Here is a 23,017-nt window from a genome sequence, read left to right as displayed (position 1 = left end):
AGCAGATGTAATCCTGCTGAAACCTTTTTTATTACTTTACAGATCATAAAGGCATTTGTTTTCAATAAAATTAAGAAGAAATTTAAGACTTATAGTTCATTATTCATGAGCTTCAGGTTTAGGGTAAGGTATAGGGCTTTAATATCTCAATAAGTTGCCATCATTTTAATAATAATATTGCATAATGTTAAATGCACAACAATACTGAGGTTCAAATAGTAACGTTTATAAGTAAAAAGCATCTACTTAATCCAAAGAAAATAGACCCTACAGCTATTTTCTGTTAGTGTAAATAACATATCGCTAAGAAATGCAGCAATATTCACTTAGTTCACTCAAATAGCCGCTGCCTCATAATAATAGCAGCAGTGAACCTTCAGGGCCCTCTGTGATGACCTAAACTATCTTAAAAAGTAGATTTAAAAAACGTTTAAATACTATTTTCAGTAAAAGTCAGCCGATTTTCCCTATTAAGATATGTATATTTGACTTCCTGTATCGATGCAGACTCTATCCACCTGAGATTTCCAAGTCTCACGAGAGTAATACAAGATCACGGAGCTGTGATGTCAAATGCTGTCTGCGCAGCCTGCGCATGCTCCAAGAAGTCAAACGTGTGCTTCCACTGGGTTGGGGCGCCGCTGGCTGACACTACAGTAAATGAACGGGAGAGATTTATTTTGAGTGACAGTTAAACTGACCAATCATGTCATCTTTCTAAACGGGTGGGCTTTGTTTTTTGCTAATTTCCTGCCATCTGGGGGGTTGTTCATCACCGTCAGCTTTGTGAAGCGGAAGCAGCACCTGAAGCAGGTTCAACAACCACCAAAATACTGCAAAAGAAGAAGAAATGCAGAAATCATCTTTCAAAACAGCAATGGATGAACTTTGTGATCAAGTCTCGGAAGAGAATCGTAATGCACATGTGTGATTTGTGCTTGTATCGCGTGTTAGTTTGGTGATTTCTGTCTTGCTGTGCTCGGCTTGTTGCGTCTCAAGTCTGGAGTAGCATTGTAAACGTGTCATGTGGTAAGTGTGATGATATAATGAGTTATTCTCACTTCTATAAGCAGTGGTGGACAGTAACGAAGTAAATGTAATTCGTTAATGTACCTAAATAGTTTTTTGTGTATCTGTACTTTACTCAAGTATTTGAATTTTGGGAGACTTTTACTTTAACTCCATTACATTTCAAAGTCAAATATCGTACTTTTTACTCTACAACATTTTCAAAATCAGTCGTTCCTTTTTATTTATGAGTGCTTAACGGGTAAAGCGACCCACCAATCACAGTACATCGCGCGCTTTCTTTTGAACTTGTTTGTTTTGCCCATGTGTAACAATATCTACTGATTCAACATCAAATCAGATTCAGTGCAACTGTCTGCAACAGTATAACATTTTGACTACCAATGTCTTTATAAGTTAAATCATGGAAGAAACTACCGAATCAAACTTGCCACAACACCCATGGACTTATTTACGCAATTCTTTTTAAATTGTTGAAAAGAAGAACGAGTCTTTCCTTTTTAAGTGCCTTCTCTGCCTCTACAATTTCTTCTTACAAGAATTATCCTTCCAATCTAAGGAAACACATAGAGGCAGGCCATTTTCATTTCACACATTTAAAAAAAGAGAGATAAATCTAACAGTATCTTGTAAAACAAATTTGGATTCAAATATAGACTGTTACGCTACCATGAATATTGTTGTAACGGTCACCAGCTGGAGTGCCCTTGAAAACCACCAGAGGGCACTCCACATCAAACTTATCATTCACTCACAAAACTACATCTCCCATAACGCACTTCCCGGACTCATCAACACTGATTACATTCGTCTGTATCTCATCACCCTGTTAGCCTCACTCTATATATACCCTGTTCACTTATTCACACACGGCGAAGTCTTGTTTGTTCTATACTGCATTTCTGAGCGTCTTCCTGGTTTATGGTTTTCTGGTTTTTGTATTTCTTGCCTTGCTTCCCGTTTACACTTTTGCCTCTGGTCCCTGCCTGTTTTGTTTGTTTGTTCGAACTGCCTACCTGTGTATGACCCTTGCCCGTTATCTGGATTACGCCTTTGGATTACCCACCAATAAAGCTGCAAGTGGATCTCCCCTCTAAGTCTAGGAGCAGTTTCATGACAGAAGACTTCGCCACCCAAGATCCAGCAGCAACCTACGATGGACCCTGTCATCTGTCTATTTCGCCTCAGCCAAGGTAACCGCCCGATAGAAGAGTACGTTGAGGAGTTTTGTGAGCTCTGTCATGGGGTGGACGAGAAGGAGGCGGTAATGAAGGACATGTTCCGCTATGGGCTTGAGGACATGTTAGAGTACCTCATGCCTGACAACACTCCTCAATGGACTTTAGCTCAGTATATTGACCTCGCCCTTCGGCTAAGCGGCTCGTCTTTTACTGTGGGCTTTGTGGATGAGGGGTTCCACAATCTCACAGCATCCCCCAGCCCTGCGCCACTGCACGAGATGGCCGCCAGCCAAGAGCCACTGCACGAGATGGACGCCAGCCCAGAGCCACTGCAGGAGATGGCCGCCAGCCCAGCGCCAATACACGAGATGGCTACCAGCCCAGAGACACTGCACGAGATGGTCGCCACCCCGAGCCCCTGCATGAAAGGGCAGCAAGAGTCGATCTGCCAGAGTCAACTCCAGTCCGAGTCGATCTGCCAGAGTCAGCTCCAGTCCGAGTCGATCTGCCAGAGTCAGCTCCAGTCCGAGTCGATCTGCCAGAGTCAGCTCCAGTCCGAGTCGATCTGCCAGAGTCAGCTCCAGTCCGAGTCGATCTGCCAGAGTCAGCTCCAGTCCGAGTCGATCTGCCAGAGTCAGCTCCAGTCCGAGTCGATCTGCCAGAGTCAGCTCCAGTCCGAGTCGATCTGCCAGAGTCAGCTCCAGTCCGAGTCGATCTGCCAGAGTCAGCTCCAGTCCGAGTCGATCTGCCAGAGTCAGCTCCAGTCCGAGTCGATCTGCCAGAGTCAGCTCCAGTCCGAGTCGATCTGCCAGAGTCAGCTCCAGTCCGAGTCGATCTGCCAGAGTCAGCTCCAGTCCGAGTCGATCTGCCAGAGTCAGCTCCAGTCCGAGTCGATCTGCCAGAGTCAGCTCCAGTCCGAGTCGATCTGCCAGAGTCAGCTCCAGTCCGAGTCGATCTGCCAGAGTCAGCTCCAGTCCGAGTCGATCTGCCAGAGTCAGCTCCAGTCCGAGTCGATCTGCCAGAGTCAGCTCCAGTCCGAGTCGATCTGCCAGAGTCAGCTCCAGTCCGAGTCGATCTGCCAGAGTCAGCTCCAGTCCGAGTCGATCTGCCAGAGTCAGCTCCAGTCCGAGTCGATCTGCCAGAGTCAGCTCCAGTCCGAGTCGATCTGCCAGAGTCAGCTCCAGTCCGAGTCGATCTGCCAGAGTCAGCTCCAGTCCGAGTCGATCTGCCAGAGTCAAGTCAAGCCCCGTCTGCCCAGCCGGAGCCAGAGACTGTTCACGTCACGTCTGCCATATCTGAGCCTCATCCCAAGATGGCCTTCTCCATGCCGGTGTCTTCGGACAAGATGGTCGAATCCACGCCTGTGTCTTGGGACAAGATGGTCGAATCCACGCCTGTGTCTTGGGACAAGATGGCCGAATCCACGCCTGTGCCGGTTCCTGAACCGTCGGACCCGCGTTATACCCCTGAACCGACAAGTCGGCCTGGTCTCCTTGAAGGGACGCCTCAGCCCCGGCCTCCTGCACAGCCTGCTCCGCCCTGGCCGCCTGCACAGCCTGCTCCGCCCTGGCCTCCTGCACAGCCTGCTCCGCCCTGGTCGCCTGCTCAGCCTGCTCCACCCTGGTCGCCTGCACAGCCTGCTCCGCCCTGGCCTCCTGCTCAGCCTGCTCCGCCCTGGCCTCCTGCACAGCCTGATCCGCCCTGGCCGCCTGCTCAGCCTGCTCCACCCTGGTCGCCTGCTCAGCCTCAGTCTCCGGGTTCTCTTCCGCTCCACGGTCCTGGCCCTCCATCCCGCCCCCGGGTCCGCCTCCGCTCCTCCTCCCTCCTGGACAATGTTAGGAGCGTCTGGAATCCGCTCCTTAAAGGGGGGGCTATGTAACGGTCACCAGCTGGAGTGCCCTTGAAAACCACCAGAGGGCACTCCACATCAAACTTATCATTCACTCACAAAACTACATCTCCCATAACGCACTTCCCGGACTCATCAACACTGATTACATTCGTCTGTATCTCATCACCCTGTTAGCCTCACTCTATATATACCCTGTTCACTTATTCACACACGGCGAAGTCTTGTTTGTTCTATACTGCATTTCTGAGCGTCTTCCTGGTTTATGGTTTTCTGGTTTTTGTATTTCTTGCCTTGCTTCCCGTTTACACTTTTGCCTCTGGTCCCTGCCTGTTTTGTTTGTTTGTTCGAACTGCCTACCTGTGTATGACCCTTGCCCGTTATCTGGATTACGCCTTTGGATTACCCACCAATAAAGCTGCAAGTGGATCTCCCCTCTAAGTCTCGGAGCAGTTTCATGACAATTCTACACGTCGTCAGGTAAGTAAACTAGCTGTTTCACATTATTTCATAGTATTTGAATTTGAAACTTTTAAAGCTGAGTGCTCTGATAGTGTGAAATGGGAATCAATCGATTGGAATTTGAATTAAGTATATTTTGACTAGTAGGCTACATGCAGCGAATTCAATTCACATTTATTTGTATGGTTTTTCACAATACATTTAGTTTCAAAGCAGCTTTACAGAATGTAAAAAGACTCAAATCAGCTCCTTCTCAAGCTGAATAAAAGATATTGCAGCTTTAGTTAGATCATCAGTGCCATACCATACTAGCATGCTCACCAAAAGCACATTAATGCTGATTAATAATGTTTACTGCCACAACTATTGTTTATTGCCATTTGAGGCTTGCTATTTAAGTACGTCACTTGTGATGACAGGTTATGTCATTTGTTTTGAGATGTGTTTTGTTTTGAGTGTCTCTTAAAGCATCTTATACATTCACATACCCACAAAATGTTCTGTGTTTTAGCTAAACATTGCTTACAGTTGCCAGTGCCACCTATTATATGTCCACTGACTAACTCGCAGCTCTTCAAAGTGGAAGGTAAGCTGTTTCTCATTACTATGAGAACCGAGGTGCTAAGAGTGAAAAGAATGAGAGAGGAGGAATACACCCGTCTCATTTATCAGAAATGACGAGGGGCTAGATACTTACATAACCAACAGTCTGATTTCAAGAATTAAAGTTTGAGAAATGTCTGATTACTTAGCGAGAATGTGCTATAATACGGTTCAGTGAATCTACTTAGATTAGTAAATATTTGTTTTTACGATCCTTTTGTTCCATTGCAAGTTTAAGTTTAAATAAATACTTGGATTATTGTTACAAATAAATGTTAAACCGAAACTGCCTGCTCTCAAGTCCTGTTATTTAATTTTGTTCTAAAGGAAATTATTTGGCTTCAAGGTTTTGGGCTTATGAAAACTGTAATAGACATCAGTGTCTGTCTGACCAATTAATGTAAGTTTATGAATAGATTGGTGTGCCAAGAGTGACATTAGAGTCTTCACATAGACTGAGTTAAGCAAGAGTCTTATGACAAAAATGATAATAGGACATTATAGCCATAAAAAGAATCATAGTACTTGGATACTTGGATTTGAAGGCAAATACTTTTGTACTTTTAATCAAGTGAAAGTTTAAAGGCAGCACTTCTACTTTTACTTGAGTAATATTTTACCTTGGGTATCTCTACTTTTACTCAAGTACATGGTTTGTGTACTTCGTCCACCACTGTCTATAAGAAAGCACACTGTAGATAAATGATGATATGCAATCTAGTTGCATATAGGCTGTGTATTAGAAAGCTATGTTCACCCCCTGGTGGTGGCACACATTTTGTGATACGGGCTCTCGAGGTGAGCTAATAAACATGTTGTTCTCCGGCACCCAACGTCTCCATTTCTATAACAAACTACACACAGTAAAGTCAAATTAGGTTAAATGTGTGTGTAAACGTCACGGTTGGCAGCTGAATAACAGTCATTAAAGACACTGTAGGCTGTTAGTGATCACTTTATTTTATTTTAAACATATTTCCATGGAACATGTAAATGCAGCTCAGAAAGCTTTCCAGGAATTTTGCATTAGAAACAATTCGATATAAAAGATCACAATCAGATTTGCAAAACAAAGGAGTTAGAAACCGTTATCAATTACAGTAAATGGTGAAATATCATAATTCAATCATCAGCACGAATCTTCTGAAAATTGAGGAAAGCAAAGATGTCTGTGTAATAAGCTGTTGATGTGGACACTTTCAAAGGAAATCTGGCAACCCCGGAGAAATAAACTCACTGTCCTGCATTGAACAAAGGAGCCACTAAACCCAGAATGCGAAGGCACCAGTCATTCCCACGATCATTTCTATACATGTTCACAACTTCCCCTTTAACCTGGTTAAACCGATTCTGTCTTATTGGTTGATTGGCAATCCACTTGATCTTTGCAAATTCATCTACATAGATTTCTAAATTATTCATATTATTTATGATGTCATTCACCCTTTGTTTCTCCTCTTCTGTCACATCATCTGGGTTTATGTGGCTCAGCACATCTAACAAAGCAGCACGCAGTACTCGGCAATATTCACCGTACATCACTGCATTCACATTCACATAGAATTCATCCGCTTCAAAGTGAACAACCATGTTTTGCTGAATATCCTGCGCTGTGTTTGGGGGAAGTGTGTGATTGCCTAATGCATCCACTGCCTGCTTAATCTGATCATATCCTTGCATATTATTAATACCTGAATTTTGTTTAAACGTATTCAGCACAACAGAATGAAATCTAAGAATGTTATTGTTGAAGACATGTTCACCTCTACCTGACCTTTTTTCCAGCTCTATCTTCAGGTCCTCATTGTAGTTTTGATTGACCTTTTTGATCTTTTCTAACATGTCATTCATAACATTCTTCACTTTTTTCTTTCTCGCGTTCTGCTCAGCTGCAGTTGGTTTTGTTCCCCTTTTGCCACCTTTCTGCATATGTTCAATAATCTTTTCCTTTCTGACCTCTGTGGAGAAAAGTAAAAATGCTATGATTTAACTGTTCAATTCAATTGATTTCATTTTCATCTAGAAGAGTGAGAAGAGCAGAAATAACACGGACCTTTGACATTTCTGAGTCCAGAATATTCATCTGCTGCTGCTGCCGCTGCTGCTGCCGCTGCTGGAGTCGACTTTAAAAATGGAAAGATAAACATTAGATATAAAAACTCTTCTCATGGACTGGCATGATGGTGTACGTGACATGTAATAATGAAAGCATATTAATACATTAAGCTGCTGTATCAAATGAATCCACTTCAGGAACTCTGAGCCTCATAAGAGACGATCCTTAAAAAATCTAAACTGTAAACCAACAAAGAGTACAGAAGTCGCACATGATGGTTCATGCAGGAGAACAAAACAATCATGAATCCATTTTTAAATTGAACGCTGAAAAAGGATCTTTTTGTGTCTTTTTTATGTTTTTTTTAAGCTCATGTCATTTAAAAGTTTTTAACTGATGTTTTGGAACCATAGGAGAATTTGCTTTATTATCTGTCAATCTTTAAATATATGATATAAATATGACTCACTTTCACATGTTTTTTTAATGACTCTTTTACAATGTTTTCAAAGGCCTTCTCTTTCTTTGATATCATCGCTTTATCCCCTTCGTACAGAGCTAACACCAGCTCCACTGCCTCTTTAACCGTCCCGATGACCGGAACGATGTCCATGAACCCGATCCACACTGTGTCTCCTTTAGCCGCAGAGGCCATGATGTTCCGCTGTCAGTGTTTCTGTGTCTGAAACCTGTAAAGAGAAGAAGTGCTGTGCTTTTATACGGCTGTTTTCATCCATTCTACACCAACACTGATAAGTATTTTTTGAAAATGAAGCCACACGAACAAATGGAGGAACTTCACTGCACTTGAAAACAACATGATAAACCAAGCGGCATTCATTTTGAATTTTAACATTTATTAAAAAATATGCAAATAATAATAGATAAACTGGCAGACCTGAGGAGTATTTCAAATAGTAAATGCGTCACCCTTAACTTGCACAGGCAGGGGTGGATTAAGACGGTCAGGGGCCCTTAGGCTGCTCTCTGGGTGAAGCCCCCTACAGGTGGGTTTCAGGTTCCTTTCACACTTGCAGTTTAGTTCAGAACGGAGCATTGTTTGCAGTAATAATCGCTAATGTAAAAGCTGTCTTGTAAACTCAGGTGCACACCAGGGTACCGGACCCTGCGCATGCGCTTTAGCCGATTACAATGTAATTCACCTTGGATTTGAGCAACAGTTAACCTGTATTGTCAGAGCAGCAAATGAATACAACGTTTTCAGATTAAAAAATAAATGATAAATAGTCTGTTTGCGAGCAGCAGAAAGCGCAGTATGGGGCTGTGTCCACCGAGGAATTTCTGCCGGCATACAGTGTGTTTTTTCAATTGTTTCCAATGGAAGCACAGTTTTTGAAGATGTTTTTCTGCACTCAGCGCCGGCGTCTGCATTTTTCCCAGGCCCAGGCCCAGCACCAGCGTTCGACCGGGCGTACAGAGATATAAAAAGGCTCAACTTGGAACTGAACGCTGCTCCAGGTTCAAGTAATCGTGTGAAGCCATCAGTGAAGACCATCAAGGTGTGGCCTGCGGGGGTAGACTTTTCACTCCAGGAAAGGTTTCTACACACAGACTGGAGTCTGTTTGCTTCTCAGGCCACCAGTGGCTCTCACACGGACATCAACAGCTACACCTCTTCTGTATTGGACTACATAAATTCCACCATTGATAGTGTCACAACCCAGAAGCAGATCACCATGTACCCCAATCAGAAGCCATGGATGAACAAGGAAGTGCGCCTCCTGTTGAAAGCACGCAACACTGCCTTCCGATCGGATGATGCACAGGCCTATAGTACTTCGAGGGCAAATCTGAAGAGGTGCATCAAAAAGGCCAAGCACTGCTACAAGCTGAAGCTAGAGGAGCATTTTTCTAATTCTGACCCTCGACGCATGTGGCAGGGCATCCAGGCCAACAGTGACTACAAACCCAAACACTCCACCCCCATAGCCACAGATGCCGTCTTCCTGAACGAGCTTAATGACTTTTATGCTCGCTTTGAGAGAGACAATAAGGAAACAGCTACCAAGCTCACACCCTCTGCTGACCACCCAATCATCACACTTAACTCCACTGATGTTCACAATGCACTAAGCCGGATCAACGCGCGCAAGGCTGCTGGCCCAGAATGGCATCCCTGGTCGTGTACTCAAGGCATGTGCGGAGCAGCTCGCTGGGGTCTTCACGGACATCTTCAACCTGTCCCTCGCCCAAGCAGTGGTTCCAGCATGTCTTAAATCCACCTCCATTGTGCCCATCCCAAAACATTCAAACCCGACATGCCTTAACGACTACCGCCCTGTAGCACTCACACCCATTGTTATGAAGTGCTTTGAGCGGCTGGTCCTGGCACACCTAAAGGTCTCCCTACCACCCACACTGGACCCATACCAATTTGCCTATCGCAACAATAGGAGCACAGATGATGCAGCGTCCATGGCGCGTCAGCCCTCTGTGCTCACACATCTGGACAATAAGGACACTTACGCACGCATGTTGTTTGTAGACTTCAGTTCTGCTTTCAATACCGTCATCCCTTCCAAGCTAATCGTCAAACTTGGAAACCTAGGCATCAACAACTCTACCTGCAATTGGATTATGGACTTCCTGACGAACAGGCCTCAGCTTGTTAGGTTAGGCCACATCTGCTCCACCACCACCACCCTCAACACTGGTGTACCACAGGGCTGCGTACTGAGCCCCTTTCTCTACTCCCTTTTCACACTCGACTGCAGGCCTGTGAACGGATCTAACTCCTTCATCAAGTTTGCAGACGATACAACAGTGATTGGTCTCATCAGCAACAACGATGAGACTGCATACAGGGAGGAGGTCCGGCACCTGGCCACATGGTGCTCAGACAACAACCTGCTCCTTAACACCTCCAAGACAAAGGAGATCATCGTGGACTTCAGGAAGGCGAAAGGAGGCACACATGACCCCATCCACATCAATGAGATGGCTGTTGAACGTGTTTTCAGTTTTAAGTTCCTGGGGACTTGGAGGACCTGTCCTGGACCACCAACACCTCATGCCTGGTCAATAAGGCTCACCAGCGTCTCTTCTTTCTGAGGACACTGAAGAAGAACCAACTGTCTTCAACTATCCTGGTGAACTTCTATCGCTGCACGATAGAGAGCATCCTGACCAACTGTGTCACAGTCTGGTACGGGATCTGTTCTGTTGCTGAGCGCAAGGCACTGCAGCGGGTGGTGAAAACAGCCCAGCGCATCACAGGGACTACACTTTCTCCCATTGAGGACATCCAGAAGAAATGCTGTCTGCGTCGAGCTCGCAGCATTCTCAAGGACTCCTCTCACCCCGCTCATAGACTGTTTACTCTCCTGCCTTCCGGTAGGCGCTTCCGGTGCCTCCGGACAAGAACCAGCAGACTAAGAAACAGCTTTTTTCCCAGAGCTGTTTCATTATTGAACTCTGCCCCCCACTGATTCCACTACCTCAGTTACCTTTAACTCCAAGCTCAAGCTGCTATAACATCGTTTACATTGCACTACAGGGCTGCATGCATGACTGAACTGTACACACCAGTACTTCATGTTATCTGCTCTACTGGACTGTTTACACACGCACAGCATCATTTGCACTCTATACTGCTCACTTGCACATCTGAAATATTTAACTGAATGCTCATTTGCACTGTAATGGACCACTTCCATAACTGCACCAGCTTATCTACTGCACTGTAACTCTATTAACTGCACCAACTTATCTACTGCACTGTAACTCTATTAACTGCATCTACTCATCTATTGCACTGTAACCTCAATAACTGCATTAACTAATCTACTGCACTGTAACTCTATTAACTGCATTAACTAATCTACTGCACTGTAACCTCAATAACTGCATTAACTAATCTACTGCACTGTAACTCTATTAACTGCATCTACTCATCTATTGCACTGTAACTCTATTAACTGCACCAACTTATCTACTGCACTGTAACTCTATTAACTGCATCTACTCATCTACTGCACTGTAACTCTATTAACTGCACCAACTTATCTACTGCACTGTAACTCTATTAACTGCATTAACTAATCTACTGCACTGTAACCTCAATAACTGCATTAACTAATCTACTACACTGTAACTCTATTAACTGCATCTACTCATCTACTGCACTGTAACTCTATTAACTGCATTAACTCATCTACTGCACTGTAACTCTATTAACTGCATTGACTCATCTACTGGACTGTAACTCTATTAACTGCATTAACTAATCTACTGCACTGTAACTCTATTAACTGCATTAACTCATCTTCCACACTGTAACTCTATTAACTGCATTAACTCATCTACTACACTGTAATTCTATTAACTGCATCTACTCATCTAATGCACTGTAACTCTATTAACTGCATTAACTCATCTACTGGACTGTAACTCTATTAACGTCTCGGTTACGTATGTAACCTCCGTTCCCTGATGGAGGGAACGAGACGTTGTGTCGACAGAATGGGGTTTGACTTGAGAACCTACCTTCTCTGACTGACTTGAACAGGCCAATGAAAATTGGCGAATGAAATTTGCATGCCGGACTCCGCCCCCGGACATCCGGGTATAAAAGGGAGCCGGCGTGCCGCATTCATTCACCTTTTGTGCTGAGGAGCCTGAGGATCTTGCCCCGACTGCTGCAGCGGGCGGCCAGTGTTGTGGCATGAAGGACACAACGTCTCGTTCCCTCCATCAGGGAACGGAGGTTACATACGTAACCGAGACGTTCCCTTTCTGTCGGTCTCTCGACGTTGTGTCGACAGAATGGGGTTCCTCGGAAAACGCCACAGCGCTGTGCCGCGTCACAATTCCTCGCGAAGCGACGCTGACTGGCCTGGGCGTGTCAGACGTGAGCGCTAAGCATGAATTGCAACCTTCCAGCGGAAGGGAAGGAGTCCAGAGCTTTCAAAAAAGATGGGAGCCCCTTCCACCGGCCGTCACGGACGGCGGCCTAGTTCTCTTAACAGCGAGAAGCCGCCCGGCACCGTAAGGCCACTGGGAAGCGTCATTCCCCCCTGAGGGAACGCGCTACGGAGACCACTTCCTACCGCAGGGAGGAGCTTTAGTGGAGATTCACACACGGTCTCACCGGATAGGGGAGAGCACGTGGGAGACATGCAGACACGAGATGGTGTCGCGAGCAGGTGAAGTACACCTGGGAGAGGTCATGGGCCATCGATTGAGAGCCATTCATGAGAAGACATCAGACGGAACCGCCCTGTGGGGGGGTTACTACGTGTGGAGCACTAGGCCTTGTTTGAGTCACTGCTAGAGCTCAGAAACAGGCCAAGGGAGGCAGGGCTGCTCCGCCGAGCCCGACGCCGAGGAGTGCTTAGTGATGGATGGAATGCCTACTCTTCGCCCACGTGGGGGGAAGAGGGGAGGCTGGATAGCACCACGTCTCACCTATGGAGGAGTGCTATCGCAGGCGTACGCCCACCGGCTGCCGGACTTACCTGGCGGTGCTTCGTAAGACTCTGGCTGATACCGGTTCCACGCGGAGGCTGTAGAACCTCGCGAAGGTGCCGGGCGTAGCCCAACCCGCAGCTCTACATACGTCTGCCAGAGGGGCGCTCTGAGCCAGTGCCCACGAGGAGGCCACACCCCTGGTGGAGTGTGCCCTCACTGCAAGCGGGCACGGGAGATCCTGTGATCGGTAAGCCATTGATGGCGTCCACGATCCAGTGCGCCAACCTCTGTTTGGAGACAGCCCTCCCCTTGTGCTGACCTCCCAAAACAGACAAACAAGCTGCTCAGAGCTCCAGACGCTCTGCGTGCAGTCCAGGCAGAGGCGCAGCGCGCGCACTGGACACAACACGGAAGGGGTTGGGTCTTCCTCCCGAGAAGGGAGCGCCCGCAGGTTCACCACCTGGTCCCGAAAGGGAGTGGTGGGAACTTCGGGCACGTAGCCAGGCCGGGGTCTCAGGATAACGTGAGATTGACCAGGCCCGAACTCTAGGCAATCCGTGGCCACGAAAAATGCATGTAGGTCCCCTACCCTCTTGGCGAGCGCCGCTAGGAGAGCCGTCTTCATCGAGAGATGAGAAAGAGCGGCATCTCTGAGGGGCTCGAAGGGGGGCCTCTGGAGGCCCGCCAGGACCACATTGAGGTCCCAAGAGGGAACGGAGCGCGGACGGGCCGGATTCAGCCTTCTCGCGCCCCTCAGGAACCTAATGACCAGGTCGTGCTGTCCCAGAGACTTCCCACTAACTGGCCTGTGATGAGCGGCAATTGCGGCTACATACACCGTCAGCGTGGAAGGGGAGAGATTGCTCTCGAGTCTCGACTGCAGGAAGGACAGCACGCTCCCGATCGAGCATATCCGTGGGTCTTCTCCACGAGAAGAACACCAGGACGAGAAGAGGCGCCACTTAAAAGCGTATAACCGCCTCGTGGCTGGGGCCCTAGCCTGAACAATGGTCTCTACCACCGCTGGGGGTAGACCACTCAGGATCTCCTCGTCCCGTCCAGGGGCCAGACATGGAGGTTCCAGAGGTCTGGACTCGGATGCCACAACGTGCCCTTCCCCTGAGAAAGGAAGTCCTTCGTCAGGGGAATCGGCCAGGGGGGAGTTGTCGTCAGGAGCATTAGCTCCGAGAACCAAGTCCGGTTGGGCCAGTAAGGCGCAACTAGTAGCACTTGATGCTCCTCTTCCCTGACTTTGCACAAGACGTGTGCAATGAGGCTCACTGGGGGGAAGGCGTACTTCCGCTTGTCCCGCGGCCAGCTGTGCGCCAGGGCATCCGTGCCGAGGGGGCCCTCGGTCAGGGAGTACCAAAGCGGGCAATGGGTGGTGTCCAGGGAGGCGAACAGGTCCACCTGTGCCTGCCCGAACTGCACCCAAATGAGCTGGCGCGGGGGTGGAGCCGCCACTCTCCGCGGGGCGTCGACTGACGAGAGAGCGCATCGGCTGTCTGGTTCAGGTCGCCCGGGATGTGCGTGGCTAACAGAGACTTGGTCACCTGCTGGCTCCACAGGAGGAGGCGTCGGGCGAGTTGCGATAGCTGCCGTGAACGAATACCACCCTGTCGGTTGATATATGCCACGGCAGTCATGCTGTCCGACCGGACCAGCACGTGCTTGTCCTGCACGAGGGGAAGGAACCTCCTCAGTGCAAGCAGCACCGCCAACAACTCTAGGCGATTGATATGCCAGCGCAGGCGGGGGCCCGTCCAGAGACCCGACACTGCGTGCCCGTTGCACACAGCACCCCAACCCTGCAGGGAGGCGTCTGTCGTCACCACGACGCGCCCCGAACCTGCCCAAGAGGGACCCCTGTCCGCAGAAAGGTCATTGAAGACCATGGGGTTAGGGTGCGCCGGCAGAAGGGCGTGATCGCGACGCGCCTGTTGCCGGTGTGCCACGCACTCCAAGGAACTCTGCTCTGTAGCCAGTGCTGTAGCGGTCTCATGTGCATCAACCCGAGGGGGACCACCCCCGCCGAGGACGCCATGTGTCCCAGGAGCCTCTGAAAAAGTTTCAGCGGGACCGCTGGCTGCTGCCTGAAGTTCCTCAGGCAGGTCAGCACTGACTGGGCACGCTCGGAAGAAAGACGTGCAGTCATGGAGACAGAGTCGAGTTCCATACCGAGGAAAAGGATGCTCTGCACAGGGGAGAGCTTGCTCTTCTCTCGGTTGACCTGTAACCCCAAATGGTCTAGGTGCCGGAGCACCAGGTCCCTGTGTGTACACAACAGATCTCGCGAGTGCGCCAAGATGAGCCAGTCGTCGAGATAGTTGAGTATGCGCACCCCCTGCTCCCTGAGGGGAGTGAGGGCGGCCTCCACGACCTTCGTAAAGACTCGAGGAGACAGGGACAGACCAAATGGGAGGACGCGGTACTGATATGCCTGTCCCTCGAAAGCGAACCGTAGGAACGGCCGGTGACGAGGGAGGACGGACACATGGAAGTACGCGTCCTTCAGGTCGATCGCCATGAACCAATCCTGACGCCTGACGGACGTCAGAATGCGCTTCTGCGTTAGCATCCTGAACGGCAGCTTGTGTAGGTGCTTGTTCAGGGTACGCAGGTCCAAGATGGGGCGCAGCCCGCCACTTTTCTTGGGGACAATGAAATACGGGCTGTAAAACCCGGAGTACATCTCAGCCAGAGGGACGAGCTCGACCGCCCCCTTCGCCAGAAGGGTAGCGACCTCGGCCCGAAGCACGGGAGCATCTACTCCCACTGATGTGAAGAGGACGCCCCGAAACTCGGGTGCGTATAGCCGAGACGGATCGTTCGCTCTAGCCACCGTGCCGGTCTGGGAAGAGCCAACCAGGCTCCCAGGTACCGAGACAGGGGGACCAGAGGTTCGATCTGATTCACTGCCCCCGTGGGGGGTGGTTCGATGGCTGGCAGTACGGCTCCCTCGACGCGGGGGGGACCCCGGGGAGGAGAGCGGCTCTGCCGAGGTGCCTGTCGGGCGATATCGCGGCATACCGCACCGTCTGACTGAGGGTGCTGGTGGCCACTGAGAGTATACCCAACCGTGTGTCTCGCCGAAACACAACGTGGGGTTGCCGAACACCGTCCTGCGGAGGGTGAGAGCGGCTGTGAAGAAGACCCAGGGAGAGAGAAAGCTCTTTCTGTGAGAAAGTGGGCGCCAGGCCCTGAAAAGGACCCGGCTGGTGTTGCTGGGACGGGGCAGGCACCGTCCCAGTCCGACCCTCTAGCGATGTAGTTGCCAGGGTCGGGCCCGGTGAACTCGATCTCCCTGGGTTCACCCCGTCAGGAACGCTTCTGCTTCCGCGGAGGTTGGTGACGGGATGGTGCTCTCCTCTTCGACGTCCTTCTCCGGGAGGCAGCCTGTGCAGGGGGCGCTGGGGCCGGAGTCTGAGTCGGAGAGGGGCGGGGCTGCTGGGAAGCAGACGCCGCGCGGGACCTCGACAGACGATAGGCGGCCGGGTCGCGGCGGGGCAGAATCGCCTCCGTCTGCTTCTGTACAGTCGAGAACTGCTGCCCTCGACCGTATCACCAAACAGCCCACCCTGCGCGATGGGAGCGCCGAGAAAGCGAACCTTCTCAGCGTCCCGCATCTGTGCAAGGTTCAGCCAAAGGTGTCTCTCCTGGACCACCAGTGTGGACATCGTACGACCCCAGGGCTCGCGCCGCCACCTTTGTCGCCCGAAGAGCGAGGTCAGTGGCAGTGCGGCAGTAGCCCAGGGTCGGACTTTCCCTCGTGCAACTCCTCCAACGCCCTGGCCTCCTGCAGGATGGCCATGGCGCGAAGAGCCAAGGCAGCTTGACCCGCAGCGTTGTAAGCCCTCGACACCAGCGATGCCGAAAACTTACAAGCCTTGGAAGGGAGCCTTGGTCGATCTCTCCAGGTGGCAGCTGTCTGCTGGCACAGGTGCACCGCGACTGCACGTTCCACCTGAGGGATGTCGACGTAGCCCTCAGCTGCCCCGTCATCGAGGGAAGTCAGGGCGACCGAGCTAGTCTGACGTGCACGCGCCGAGAAGGGGCGTTCCAGGTCCGACTGAGCTTCTCATGCACTTCCGGGAAGAATGGTACCGGTGCCGACCGTGGCTTAGTCACGGCCGGTCCCCAGATACCACGTGCGTTGGGCGGACTTACCTGGCAGTGCGGTGCACTGCAGCCCAACACTCGCGGCCCGGGAAAGCATGGTTGACATCTCAACGTCCGCTTCATCCTGAGCTCGACCCCCCGGAGGGGGAAGCTCTAAGGAATCGTCAGGGTCGGATGCCAAGAGGACGCCCTCCGATGCTGCGAGCGACATCTCATCGTCGTCACGCCCCGTGTCCGAGTACGTGACGGAGGAACAAGGCGGCGTACCGCCTTTTCCGAGACGGTCAGACGAGCGAGGCGGGGCGTGAACGGTCCGCGAGCCGATGGCTGACGGATTGAGGCTCACGGTAATTCCCCGATCACCCTCGGTGCTCGCCGAAGCGGACGGCAGGGCTGATGCCACTGCTGCCGCAGAACGGGAAGCACTCGAGGTGGCGGCTGATTCTCGGAAGAACGCAGCTACCCGTGAACGCAACGTCTGAATTACCATCCGCGCGCAGTGACGCAACGTCTGGACAGCCATCCGCGCGCAGTGACGCAACGTCTGACTAGCCATCCGCGCGCAGTGCGGGCAAGATGTATCCACAAACGCTGCCTCAGCGTGCTGGAGTCCCAGACACACGAGGCAGACATCGTGTCCGTCCCCTTCCTCGATGAGTGCGCCGCACCCATGAGCACAGCGGGACATGCCGCGCTGAAGAAATATTAAGCCCTGAAAAGGGCTCGCTCTTTAGAGAGATGCCTTGGAAGTTGCCGAGACGCCCAGGGGAAGTCACAGGAAAAGGGACAGTCCGCTGCACCACGTCGTAAGACCAGCAACACGTAGATAGTATCTGCAGAGTCGTCAGCATCAGGATGCGAAGGCTCCGAAGAACAAAAGGTGAATGAATGCGGCACGCCGGCTCCCTTTTATACCCGGATGTCCGGGGGCGGAGTCCGGCATGCAAATTTCATTCGCCAATTTTCATTGGCCTGTTCAAGTCAGTCAGAGAAGGTAGGTTCTCAAGTCAAACCCCATTCTGTCGACACAACGTCGAGAGACCGACAGAAAGGGAACTGCATTAACTAATCTACTGCACTGTAACCTCAATAACTGCATTAACTAATCTACCACACTGTAACTCTATTAACTGCATCTACTCATCTACTGCACTGTAACTCTATTAACTGCATTAACTCATCTACTGCACGGTAACTCTATTAACTGCATTGACTCATCTACTGGACTGTAACTCTATTAACTGCATTAACTAATCTACTGCACTGTAACTCTATTAACTGCATTAACTCATCTACTACACTGTAATTCTATTAACTGCATCTACTCATCTAATGCACTGTAACTCTATTAACTGCATTAACTCATCTTCTGCACTGTAACTCTATTAACTGCATCTACTGATCTACTGCACTGTAACTCTATTAACTGCATCTACTGATCTACTGCACTGTAACTCTATTAACTGCATCTACTCATCTATTGCACTGTAACCTCAATAACCGCATTCACTAATCTACTGCACTGTAACCTTATTAACTCTTATACTGCACCGTAACTTTAATAACCGCATTAACTCGTATACTGCACTGTTACTTCAACAACTGCATTAACTCACCTATTGCATTGCAACTTTAACAGCTAATGTCAATAATCTATGCACACTTAATCACTTGCACTACTGTTTAGTCTAAATTATTATCTGCTCATATACACCTGTACATTAATGTTCATAGTGTTAATGTTCATAGTATATAGTCATCTGTATATATTGTTCATAGTACATACCTACTGACATATTTTCATAGAACACACCTACTGCAAAATATATTCATAACTGTATAATATTTTGCCAATATTGTATTCTGTATTTATTCTAACTGTATATCCTGCACTTGCTAACTGCACTTCTGGTTAGACCTAAACTACATTTCGTTACACTGTACTTGTATATGTGTAATGACAATAAAGTTGAATCTAATCTAATCTAAAAAAGTACACGTGAAATATGAACGGCCCCTAAAAACGCTTTGATGGATCTTTACTGAGACACAGACCACTGTGCATTACATAAACTGTGTATAATACAAAACCATAATTAAAAACAGACCTGTACAAGATGCCTGTCATTGTGGAATAACTCCTTGAAATATTACCGATGACATGATGAGCTGTTAGCCAATGCCAGCGCCAGTCCTCCTGCGGCGATCTTACTCACGTTGATCTTTAACCTTTGTATTTTCCGTTTTTGTGCTCCACTATTGTACCTTCTCTGTGACATCCAAATGAATCACTTTTAACAATTCGTAATCGAATTTAGCTCTGTATACTGGTCATAATTATTCAGAAATGTATTTGTACCCTCATAGTGGCTTCATTAAAGATCACAGTTACAGTGTTTAGTTTTTGTAACAGCTGCAGTGGAGTTTCCTTCATCTTTCAACCCAAAAAACGTGTATCCCAGAGATATTATTTCATTGAATACAGCAGAAATCAGCATCGTCTATATTATGGAAAAGAAATGTATCTGACCTGTTAGTATGTTTGTGACTGTAGAGTATCCTCAGCAGTGTCAGTGAGTCGCTCAGCCCCGCTCAGCAGTACTTATATCCACTCTCTACTCACAGAAAGAGTTTTTTATATGGGCATTACCTTCCCAGAAAAGGAACGTCCTCTTACCAAAATGATTGCAACACTCTCTTCTAGATAACAAATCTAAACACCAACTTAAACCAGACACTTCCCTTTCCTACGAGTCCTACAAGAATCTTTAGCACTTTAGCATACACTGAATGACATTTTCTGTGGAATCTAAACAGTGACTGACCCGTAGTCAACATATCTGACAATAAGTTTCACTTTGACTTCTACATCACTGCGCTGTATATGCATCCGCTGCGTACTGTCCAGTGTCTCGCAGCGAAACTCTGAATTCGTCTTGGTTCACTTGCTAGAATGTACACAGAAGATAACTTGTGGAAATATGCGTTAACCCAACAACCCCCAATACAGAGAATTTTGAATGAAATAAAATAAGTATATAATTCTGCTTGGTGCTGTCCAGTGTCTCGCGCAGATTTAACCCAGGGCAGATAGAAAGATGCAGATGAGAACTACATTAGTATTTGTGGAATAAACAGAAGTCTATAATCTGCCCTGTATGGTATGTGGACGGCTGTTTAATGAGAGTAATGAAACGTACTTTAAGAATCAACACTGTACAGCAGTGGAGAACTAGTTATTATGTTAATTCACCGATCCGAGGGACAACTGAAGACGTCGCTTACTGATCTTTGATTGGCCAATAAGCGGAAAGGGTCCTTTCATACCACCCACATGTGATAAACTAGTTTCTCTCTTTGTGCACCCTTGAACCTGTTTTTGTATGAGGGAGTTCCTTTCTTGGGAAGTTAACACTGGGTCTTACGGCACTGAGATGTTGCTCAACCCTTCTGTGGAAGTGGCATGAGACTAGTAGACCAGCAGATTTATTCATGTAAAGTATTTGTACTTGTTAAGTCCAGGGGCACAGGGTTCAGTCCTGGAGGGCCGGTGTCCTGCAGAGTTTAGTTCCAATCCTGATCAAACTCATCAATGTCTTCAAGATCACAAGACACACTGACAGCAAGCTAACATAGACAAATCAACACATTTTTACATTGATTCAATGTTTGCTTGCTGTCAGTGATTCTAGTGATCGTGAAGACGTTGATGTGCTTTTTCAGGTGTGTTTGATTTGTTTGATCAGGGAAAGAGCGAAACTCTGCAGGACACCGGCCCTCTTGGACTGAACCCCGGGACCCCTGGTGTGGACGAACTATATTTTGATAATACCTGTGTTCGTGTGGACAGGGCCTGAGAATTTCTCATTACATCTACAGATAATTGTTTAGCTTTTACATGAAAACTCTCATTTCCTGATTGAAAATTGTTTCAGGTTTGGAACCTGATGTTCCAAATAGTTTCAGAGGCGTTACATTTCTGTCAAATGCTTGCAGTATTCGACCAATTACTACACACTGGTGAACTACTCTCTTCTATCAACAGGTATTGTTCTGGCTTTTGTTGAAACTAGTAATTTTGTATTAGCACCTGTTGAATTATTGGTCTTTGTATGACATATCGCTTATTGCTCCCTGAACTCTCTTTAAGTCACTTTGGATAAAAGCGTCTGCTCAATGTAAATGTGAACTGGCCAATCACAGCACACCTCACTTTTCAGAGACATGAGCAGTAAAAGATCTGTGCGTATCAGAGAGGCGGAGCAAAGAGGAGATACAAACATACACAGTATGCGGAAAATACAGTGTTAAATCCTGTTTTGCATTTCATCTAAAACAAACGACAATACCGTTTCAGCCGTGTCAGATGACCCGTTTAAAGATGATGATAATAATGACAATAAAGTGTAATATGTTAAACATTATCATGCACATCTTTACCTGAAAGTGCTTAGCCATGCTTGTCCAGGCCAACCTGAGTGCAACCAACATGCTTGGTAAGTTTTACAGCAAAGTTATTGTTTATTGCAGTATTGTGATGGTGCAACAGGTTTCATATGTTGTCGGCTTCATTACATTTAGGAAGTCGTTCTTCCTCATTTTTGAAAGCAACTGATCAGATTTCTTTTCAGTGACATTTAACATGTTAAGAGAACTTCTGGCGTCAAATGAAGATATTTAAGTAACATCAGAGAGATTTCCAGGCCGCCTCATAGACATCATTGTGTCAGTTGTTGTCAAGGTCCAGAAAAGTAAAGACATGGTAACATTGGTCCATCCTTGATATGCCTGCTTGTAAACCTTATCTGATTAGATTATGAAACCCTGGACACGGACTGTGTGTGTGGAAGTGAAGGAGTGAGCTCTGTGTTGATGTCTATTACTCCCACAGATCTGCTAAGTGCATTCTCTCACTACATCCAACACATTTATCCATTTGATCCGATTATTTGATGAAAACAAGAGTTCAAAGGGAACCGTGATCCAAACACAGAAAGAAACTTTAAAGAGTTTAGCAGTTTATTCAACATCATTTGCAGGTGTAACAGTGATATCGATTCAGTTCCATTAGCATTGACAAAACAAGCATTATTAACATAGATTGAATGATTTTCACCAGCTCTCGCTGCTGTCAGGGAAGAAACATGTACTGGTATGAGCAGTTTGTGTGCCAAGTGCTGAAGTTCAAATGAGACTAACATGCAAATTTGCCCAATGTTTTGAAAACTAAAATAATAAATCTAACGGAGAAGATGACTCACTATAACAAACGGCATATCTTTAAGAGTTAGTTCTCTTGATTTGACTATGTCACACCATAGGACACATGTATGTATGTATGTATGATTTATTTTGTTCTTAACATAAACAAGAGCACAACTGAATCAACACTGATCGCACTAATGGATGCTGTTTAAAGTTCCCTTTACCTGAGGCCTAGTCCACACGTAACAAACATGCTATTTTTATCAGCTCCAAACTCACGATGACCTCATAAAGTTTCTATATGAATCAAAACAGCGTCATGAAATCCTCCACTGCGTGTACAAACAAAGATCTGCTGCAAGAAGAAGGCGGGTCCTCCTCGTTGATCCACGTTTGGCCTCGGCTCATTTTGTTTTGCACACACCTCTCTTCTCGAATCTGTGCAATGGAACCGAACCAGAGTTCATTTGAAAACAGACGAGACCCATCTTTTCCGCTTGTTTGGTGCGCACCAGGGTTCAGGTGGCAGCGTTCACACTACACAAATAAACCGGATCAACAGAGCAATCGCACCAGAGTTCGTTTTAATCTAACCAAACATGGCATATGTGAACACGCCCTCAGAGTCAAACTGGCCGACTACCGATCACAATAATGGCCTTACAATTATGTTCAATAAACCATTAAGAGAAAAACTCTATAACTATTCTCTATAACTATAACTGATAAAGATGGTAGTGTTTGTGGAGTTGTTTATTCCTCGTCTGGCGAGAGATTTCATGTTTTCATTAGCATTCTGTTCCTTTACCAAATCATGACCGTGTGTGTTTCATAAATCCTAAACTCATCATAAATCCCAGACTCCCCAGATAGCACACGTACGTTTGGTCGACGTCGGCCCCCTATCACAATCATCAAATAAGTATTCGCTCTTATAACCTGCTCTCTGTTACATCGGGACGCCTCATTATCGCAGGGCGATGTCGTGTTTGTTCAATTCAATTCAATTCAATTTTATTTATATAGCGCCTTTCACAATTTGCATTGTTCCAAAGCAGCTTTACAGGGGAAAAACGAAAAACC

General features: G+C 47.6%; 2 protein-coding genes across 6 annotated transcripts in view; one reads left to right on the top strand and one right to left on the bottom strand.

Annotated features, from left to right (window-relative positions):
• Nucleotides 1–4,492: 4,492 nt before the first annotated feature.
• The window catches only part of LOC306892723 (C-type lectin domain family 10 member A-like), a 53,113-nt gene continuing 34,588 nt past the window's right edge, over nucleotides 4,493–23,017 (top strand). For 2 of the 4 annotated variants that reach the window (XM_079453966.1, XM_079453963.1), the window contains exons 1-2: nucleotides 4,493–4,539; nucleotides 5,033–5,107. The gene's annotated coding sequence lies outside the window, so the exon portion shown is untranslated. The remainder of the gene's footprint in view (nucleotides 4,540–5,032; nucleotides 5,108–23,017) is intronic. The other 2 variants (XM_079453967.1, XM_079453964.1) reach the window with 1 other exon arrangement.
• Nucleotides 6,070–19,638, bottom strand: LOC306892724 (uncharacterized protein). 2 transcript variants are annotated; one of them, XM_079453969.1, is made up of 5 exons: nucleotides 19,260–19,339; nucleotides 18,838–18,999; nucleotides 7,650–7,869; nucleotides 7,178–7,247; nucleotides 6,070–7,082 (listed from the first exon to the last, which is right to left on the bottom strand). In XM_079453969.1, the coding sequence occupies exons 3-5, from the start codon at nucleotides 7,833–7,835 to the stop codon at nucleotides 6,358–6,360; spliced, it is 981 nt and encodes a 326-aa protein (XP_079310095.1). In that variant the 5' UTR covers nucleotides 7,836–7,869; nucleotides 18,838–18,999; nucleotides 19,260–19,339; the 3' UTR covers nucleotides 6,070–6,357. The 2 variants fall into 2 exon arrangements, with proteins under 2 accessions (XP_079310095.1, XP_079310094.1); XM_079453968.1 differs by lacking the exon at nucleotides 18,838–18,999 and having other exon boundaries at nucleotides 19,260–19,638.

The sequence above is a fragment of the Barbatula barbatula genome, assembly GCF_947034865.1.
Source record: "Barbatula barbatula genome assembly, chromosome: 4".
Lineage (NCBI taxonomy): Eukaryota > Metazoa > Chordata > Actinopteri > Cypriniformes > Nemacheilidae > Barbatula > Barbatula barbatula.
The sequence above is the reverse complement of the archived record's forward strand: the minus strand, read 5'-3'. Positions and strand labels throughout refer to the sequence as shown.